General features: G+C 41.4%; 1 protein-coding gene across 2 annotated transcripts; it reads right to left on the reverse strand.

Moving 5' to 3' along the window:
• Positions 1 to 1,786: 1,786 nt before the first annotated feature.
• Positions 1,787 to 4,208, reverse strand: LOC135701532 (ATP-binding cassette sub-family G member 4-like). Of its 2 annotated transcripts, XM_065222355.1 has the most exons (6): positions 4,101 to 4,208; positions 3,708 to 3,989; positions 3,346 to 3,644; positions 2,697 to 3,290; positions 2,473 to 2,638; positions 1,787 to 2,411 (listed from the first exon to the last, which is right to left on the reverse strand). In XM_065222355.1, exons 2-6 carry the CDS (start codon positions 3,802 to 3,804, stop codon positions 1,810 to 1,812), a joined length of 1,758 nt encoding a protein of 585 aa, XP_065078427.1. In that variant the 5' UTR covers positions 3,805 to 3,989; positions 4,101 to 4,208; the 3' UTR covers positions 1,787 to 1,809. The 2 variants fall into 2 exon arrangements, with proteins under 2 accessions (XP_065078427.1, XP_065078426.1); XM_065222354.1 differs by having other exon boundaries at positions 3,708 to 4,208.
• Positions 4,209 to 8,348: the final 4,140 nt, after the last annotated feature.

The following is an 8,348-nucleotide window of genomic DNA, read 5'->3' on the forward strand; positions in this document are numbered from 1 at the left end:
GTGCGGCTTCTTCCTCCTTCTATGGATGCTCATGTGGGCTGCAGCTCGCTGCTTGCAGGCAGCTTTTGATTGTGTACTGGAGAACACCACGCGGTGATTGAATTAACACCGTTTGGTGAGACCGGATGGATTTCAATTTTGAAATCTGTGTTAGGGAAATCGCTTTTCGCAGGCGATCGGTGATAATTTTAACTATCATAGCAACAGTTGCAAATTCGTGCAATTTTCAATAGTGACATTTTGAAAAAAAAAAGTATTAAATTAAGCAGATGCGTAGGAATATTTCTGATCGATTGGTGATAAAATTATTGAAATTGGTCCAGGGGCAGCTGAGTTATTAACGTTCAAAATGTTTCATGTTTTATTTTCGGTTTTCACAAAGTGTACCCCCATATAGAACTCACAGACGTAGTCCTACGTCAAAAATCGAGCGTGAACATTATCTGGGGAGGGGCAACCACAGATCTTAGAACCTGTTGCCCCCACCATCCGGCATCCTTTATTGTTGATAATTTGTCCGGATTACCATTTAATCATTATGAGGTACATTTCTAAATACTGTTACTACTACTTTTCCATTTTGATACTGCTGACTCTTTTAGTGTTTTTTGATCATCGGATTCTGGCTAACATGGCCCTTGGGCTAAAAATCTCGTTAACAATCCCAACACGATGCCTCCGGTAAAATCAGTAACGGCATATTAGTAATGTTTGAAAAATCATTGCTCAGTAAGGTTTCAATAGATTTTAAACCTATTGCAACCGAATAAATTTTCAAGGTATGAAATTTCAAATAGCGCCAAAGATTTGAAATTCGTCAATAAATGACTGAGCTATGATTTTTCAAAGTTTGCCGTTACACATTTTACCGGAGGCATCGTGTTGGGAGTGTTAATGAAGTATAAGAAAGCACATCTAGTTCCTGTATTCGATTTAATTTTGGGGCTATTTTGGTATCTTCCTGCCATCTCATTATCATTCTGTTTTTGTTTTGGTTAATGTTTGATGTTAATGTTTGAGAACCGGTGCTCAATTTTTTTTTTCCTTTGGTTTGTTTTTTCCGTCGATCTTGTTTTCCGTGCTGAGCACGAATGCTACCGACGTGCCAGGAAGGCAGCTCCCACACCTGGACCCTACCTATCGACCCATCAACTCATGAACCGGGGACCAACGGCTTTACTTCCCATCCGAAGGAAGGCGTGATCAGAGATGTTATGCCTCAGAACATCCCGGCGGCGCTGACTGGGATTGAACCCAGGCCTGCTGGGGTGAGAGGTAATCACGCTTACCACTACACCACCGGCACCGTTAACCGGTGCTCCATAGAATTGGTGATATGTAAAAAGATTTAGTTATTATTAAATGAGGATAGCTCGACTGAGCGGCGCCGGTGGTGTAGTGGAAAGCGTGATTACCTCTCACCCCAGCAGGCCTGGGTTCAATCCCAGTCGGCTTCGCCGGGATGTTCTGAGGCATAACATCTCTGATCACGCCTTCCTTCGGATGGGAAGTAAAGCCGTTGGTCCCCGGTTCATGAGTTGATGGGTCGATAGGTAGGGTCCAGGTGTAGGAGCTGCTTCCCTGGTGTCGGTAGCATTTGTGCTCAGCACGGAAAACAAGATCGACGGAAAACAAATCAAGGAAAAAAAAAGGATAGCTCGACATACCCTCCCGTCTTTTCTATGAAATTTTTCAGAAGAAATTGTAGTACTTTTTATTTATTTGTCTCAAACCAGGCGCAATCGTATGTCATGGAAATTCGGTAAAATAACTTCAACTCGAACAATACAAAACACGATCGCTTGATCTTTACTTGAATCGCCTTAACCTAACGACGAAAGCCACATAAATCACAGTGAGCAAAATAAATGTAATACCCCCCAAAATGGCAGCATTTTTTCCAAACCCATACGGATCTATATCGAACTGCTCCAGAATACTGCCCGGCTTTTTATAATAGCAATAAATCTGCGGGCATTTCAGATTCCCCCTGTCGAACCCGTACAAAGCTTGCATCGCTCCGTGGAACAGGTACTGAAAGAACGACACATCACTCAGGGGTTTCAAATATGGAACCAAATCTTTGGAATTGATGAAAAATCCCGAAAATATAACCGGAATGATACAGGCATTGGCAACGACGAAATTCTGCGTTTTAATACTGAAACAGATCCCCGCAAATACTCCAATGTACTGGCCGATGAGCCCGCCGAAGAAGACCATCAACCAAACCATGGCAAAGCGGTGCACTTCCAGCGGTTGATCCGAGAGGTAATACATTGGCGGTAGCATCAACAGGGGGCAGATGATCTGCAGAGGGAGATCGTTTAGCAGTTTGGAGAAGAAGTAGGCCTCCCGGCTGTACCAATTGTTGGCGATCTCCTTGATGGTAACGTTGGCCTCCTCGGTGTCTGTGAATATTGAAAATGGTTATTCAAGATTGTTGAGTAGTGAGGGAATGCATTTTGTTACAATTTATCACAGCCATGGCATTGCAGAAGTAAACAATGGCAAAAATCTGGAAGAAGCAACTGGCATTGGCGATCACCTTGCTGGCATCGTTTCCCACGTTGTAGTGAACTATTCCGAAAATTAACCCTAGAGCTATGTAGAGGGCAACCCTCACTTTAAGGAAGAACTGCAATTAATGAGTTGTATGATTATTTCGCAAAACTTGAACGTATAGCGGGTCACACCTCGTCCTTAGCGGTGGAGATTGCAGATCTTTTGAGTAATACTAAAAACTGGTACCAGAAAGGGACCTGATAGCGTCGAACAATTACGTCCGGTCTGTTTATGGTCGGACTTGAAGGCCCGCCTTCGAAAAGATCTCGCAACTCTGCTTTAGTTTGAGCGATCATTGCTTCCTTTGGTTCTTGATCTTCCGACGTTAGAACTTCGATCGCAAAGTCAGCTGGATTGTAATATTCCGGGCATCTGAATCCAGCGGACTCTAGAGTCGGAATCATCCCGTCAATCGATCCAAAGTACAAACAACGCCCTTTGACCAGCAAGTAGACATCGTCAAACAATTGGAACAAACTGGATGCAGGTTGATGAATGGTGCAAACGATCGTACGTCCTCCCATGGCCAGCGATTTCAGGTGGGATATGATTTGCGTAGAAGCAACGCTGTCCAGACCACTGGTGGGTTCATCCAAAAGCATCACTGCAGGGTTGGTGATCAACTCTACCGCTACCGAAAGCCTCTTCTGCTCGCCTCCAGACAGATTCTTCACCAGCGTAGACGAGCATTTCTCCAGTCCCAGAATCTGGAGGATTTCTTTGATCTGGAAGATAATTTTCTTTCAATATTGAATAATCACAGTGAAGTGTCAGCCTTACCTTGTTCTTCTTTTCTTTGGTGGAATTACTTCGAGACATCTTCATATTTACAGCATAGGTCATAGTTCCTCTTACAGTCAAGTAGCTTAGCAGCGGACAATCTTGTTCCACATAAACACTTCGTGGGTCGTTTTCCTCCACGGGTTCATCACCAATGATGATAGATCCACTCAGCCCGAACAGGTTCATTCCAGCCAGGACGTTCAACAGGGATGACTTCCCCGCCCCGGAAGGTCCCATCAGAGCCACCAGTCGACCATGTTTGAATTTACCAGACACGTCACTCAGAATATCCTTCCCTGTAATTGAACATTTTGTAATTACAATGACCTATCAGACTGACATCGGTGAATCACAACAACCGTCAACCGTGTAGTAAACATTGCGGAACTTGAGTGTCGATGGAACAAAGCTGAGCAGCGGCTTTGTCATCAGTTCAAACTCCTCATCGGCAGGCATTTTGATCGTTTGATCTCTGTCCACGCTGCAGATAATTCAACTGATAATTGCTGTTCTTTCGAGCACTGACTCAAACGATCAACGATAATCACTCATTGCTATGATACGCGCTAACAGCGGTATCTAAATTGCATAACTGATGTAAGCTCACTTCGTTTCACTCGATTTCGCTCGCAAATTAATGACTGGAAAATTTAACAGCACACTTAAAACACTCATCTCACATCGACTGACTGGCTTTCGAAAAATTGTCATACGATATCCGCATTTTCGAAATCGCGATTTTTACTAATTACCTCCGACGCTTTCGAGTCGAACCGTTTCGTCGTTCACGCAGTAGTAAAGCACTTGTTACGATTAACGTTTTACCTGTTGCACGTGCTGCTAACGACTGACGACGAATCGAAACCGATTGATTGCAACTGGCTGTGCGGTAGGTAAGCCACAAACGCGAGCATACGTACATCGCGTAAATACATTCGTGAGCCAAGCGAGGGCAACTAAGTTGTAATAGATGTTCTGCAAGTACACAAGTGCAGCTGCACTTGGCTGTTGTTACTCGCGAAGTTACACATCGGAGTTTCGTTGAATCTGCAGCCGTTCGATGACGAACGGTGACGCGACGGATGCGGTGGGTGGAGGGATGCTTTAGTCGCTGTGATGGTGTCACGATGTCGGCGGGCAGCGTCGTGATGCTGGTTTTATCGGGAAGCTTAGTATCTGTTGGTTTGATTATAAAATAGGAATCTCTCCGGAGTTCCCATCATTGAAGGAAATTCCACAATTCTTGCTTAACACTGAACACATGTGGAATGAGGAATCAATGATTTTCTCACAGTCACTGCCATATTTGACGCAACTTGGGCATGAAATGTTACCAGTTCAGTTGAATCTCATTTGACCGGATGAGTCGTTTGGCAGAATACCATTTGACCAAATTACTATTCTGAAACTAAGAAATGATGATGGGGCTATGTAGTCGGGTTGGAGTGAGGTAAGAGCTAGAGGCATTTTTGGTTTATGTTTAGTCTCTTTATATTTTCCACTATGATAATTTCCCATAGTGAAACATATCAGCTTCATAATATTTCAGTATTCCTCAAATGATTGTGAATGGTGGTTGTAAATAGAACTTCCATGATGGAATCGGCTGCTTCATGCAGACTGAGCAATTCTGATCATAGTATCAGATTTGTTCTGTAAACAGAGGAACTGGGAGGGCTTAATAAAAAATGCTCACCAATAAGTTAAAGATTTAGAAGTTAGTTTTGCATAACATTTTGCTAAAATTTATTTTTGTTACACTTAATAAGCATACGATACTCGATTTAAAGATTTTTATACCCTCCAGCCTGAAAATAATGGGTTGGGGAAATTTTTTTGACCAAAAACACACCTAAAATCCCTCAAAATCTCTATTAGAGCCGTATTAACGGAGATAAATCGATTTAAAGATTTGTATACCTTCCAAATTATGGGCTGGGAAAATTTTTTTGACCAAAAATATATCTGACACCTAAAAACCCTCCAAATCTCGATTAGAGCCGTATTAACGGAGATAAATCGATTTAAAGATTTTAATACCCTCCAGCCTGAAAATAATGGGTTGGGAAAAAAAATGTGACCAAAAAAATTTCTGACACCTAAAAACCCTCCATATCTCGATTTATCTCCGTTAATACAGCTCTAAAGGGTGATACGGTCAAAATTTGGTCAATATCAACTTGACGTATTTCTTTCAATTTTGCATTTAAAAAACCTGAACACCCCTCATTTTGAAGGTGTGTGTGTGTAGAATGTTGCTCCTATTTTGATTTTGGAATTCACTCTTCAGTTGTCAAAATGCCGTCCAAGCAAGAAGAGCAGCGTATCAAAATTTTGCTCGCGCATCGCGAAAATCCGAGCTACTCGCACGCAAAGTTGGCAAAATCGCTAAAAGTTGCCAAATCAACCGTTACAAATGTAATTAAAGTGTTTGGGGAACGTTTGTCGACAGCCAGGAAGTCTGGATCGGTGAGAAATCGAAAACCGGAAGCCGCTGAGACGACAAAGAGAGTTGCCGGTAGTTTCAAGCGAAACCCTAACCTCTCTCTCCGAGATGCCGCAAATAAGCTGGGTGTATCGTCTACAACCGTGTATCGAGCCAAAAAACGAGCCGGACTATCGACTTACAAGAAGGTAGTGACTCCAAATCGCGATGATAAACAAAATACGACGGCCAAAGCGCGATCCCGGAGGCTGTACACGACGATGCTGACGAAGTTTGACTGCGTGGTAATGGACGACGAAACCTACGTCAAAGCCGACTACAAGCAGCTTCCGGGACAGGAGTTTTATACGGCAAAAGGAAGGGGAAAGGTAGCAGATGTTTTCAAGCACATGAAACTGTCAAAGTTCGCAAAGAAATATCTGGTTTGGCAAGCCATCTGTACCTGTGGCTTGAAAAGCAGCATTTTCATAGCTTCCGGGACTGTCAACCAAGAAATTTACGTGAAAGAGTGTTTGAATAAACGTCTGCTGCCTTTCCTGAAGAAACACGGTTGTTCCGTACTGTTTTGGCCGGATTTGGCATCTTGCCATTACGGTAAAAAGGCCATGGAGTGGTACGCCGCCAACAACGTGCAGGTGGTTCCCAAGGACAAGAACCCTCCCAACACGCCAGAGCTCCGCCCAATTGAGAAATACTGGGCTATTGTCAAGCGGAACCTAAAGAAGACCAAAAAAACTGCTAAGGGCGAGCAGCAGTTCAAGGCAAACTGGCTTTCTGCGGCGAAGAAGGTGGACAAGGTGGCTGTACAAAATCTGATGGCAGGGGTCAAGCGTAAGGCCCGGCAATTCGGATTTGGAAAAGCGGAAGCCTAACTGAATATTTTTCCTGAATTTTATACTAATTGAACTTGAAAAAGAAATTTAATTTGATTTTTTAAATAAACGATTTCACCGATTTACACGCGTTTTCCCTTGACCAAATTTTGACAGTATCACCCGTTAATCGAGATTTGGAGGGTTTTTAGGTGTCAGAAATTTTTTTGGTCAAATTTTTTTTTTCCAACCCATTATTTTCAGGCTGGAGGGTATTAAAATCTTTAAATCGATTTATCTCCGTTAAAACGGCTTTAATCGAGATTTGGAGGGTTTTTAGGAGGCTAAAATTTTTTAAATAAATTTTTTTTCCCAACCCATTATTTTCAGGGGGGAGGGTATTAAAATCTTTAAATCGATTTATCTCCGTTAATACGGCTCTAATCGAGATTTGGAGGGTTTTTAGGTGTTAGAAATTTTTTTGGTCAAAATTTTTTTCCCAACCCAGTATTTTCAGGCTGGAGGGTATTAAAATCTTTAAATCGATTTATCTCCGTTAATACGGCTTTAATCGAGATTTGGAGGGTTTTTAGGAGTCTAAAATTTTTTGAATAATTTTTTTTTTCCCAACCCATTATTTTCAGGCTGGAGGGTATTAAAATCTTTAAATCGATTTATCTCCGTTAATACGGCTCTAATCGAGATTTGGAGGGTTTTTAGGTGTTAGAATTTTTTTTGGTCAAAATTTTTTTCCCAACCCATTATTTTCAGGCTGGAGGGTATTAAAATCTTTAAATCGATTTATCTCCGTTAATACGGCTCTAATCAAGATTTGGAGGGTTTTTAGGTGTCAGAATTTTTTTTTGTAAAATTTTTTTTCCCAACCCATTATTTTCAGGCTCGAGGGTATTAATGGAGATAAATCGATTTAATGATTTTTATACCCTCCAGCCTGAAAATAATGGGTTGACTTTCAAGACATCATCGAAAGACGTCATTGTTTACAAAAGCTGTTAGGCCCTTATTCTATCTTGATATGGGAACTGACATCCGGTTAATGACCTTGATAAATGTCCAAAAAATCCTCTTTTACTAATTTATGGTGGACCTGAAATGGACCGTTTTGTCGTGATGGTTGAGTAATGTTGAGCTTTTTGTGGTGTTAAACAGATGATGCTTATGCGCTGTATGTTGTTTGGAATGAGGGTGATGCGCTTGGCATAGATGGCTCACAGTGACTCACGAAGAGCTACTGATTTCGTTTCTTAATTTTGGAATGCTAATCAGGACCAATTTGGAACCGTTTAAAAACTAAGGAGCGAAAATTTCAAATTTTGCATCAGTCTAATGTCTACTCATTTTTCTGGATAAAATTACCTGAGTTTTCCAAGTAAGTAAGTCCAAGATCTAAAAATATTCAATGTCTTGAAGATTCGAATTCCATGTATAAATTCAAGATATTGGAAAAAATTCAAAGTGCTAGTTCGCTATTAATTTTATGAAAGATTCGAGCTTTTCAATGCAGTCCCATTAATTTTACAACAATTGTACGAACTTTGCAGAAGTTCTGAGGAATGAAAGGAAATGCTGAGAATTTCGGTGAAGCTCTATAAACAAACTGCAGGAACATAAAAGAAGTTAACAGGCTGAAAATATGGGAAACTTACTGGAAGCTGTAAGAACCTCAAAGCGATTTTTTTAGTATCCGAGACTTTTCATGAACTTTTATGAAGTTCTTAGAA

This window comes from Ochlerotatus camptorhynchus, unplaced genomic scaffold (assembly GCF_037179485.1).
Source record: "Ochlerotatus camptorhynchus isolate MF236.1 unplaced genomic scaffold, CSIRO-AGI_Acam_v1.1 ptg000167l, whole genome shotgun sequence".
NCBI lineage: Eukaryota > Metazoa > Arthropoda > Insecta > Diptera > Culicidae > Ochlerotatus > Ochlerotatus camptorhynchus.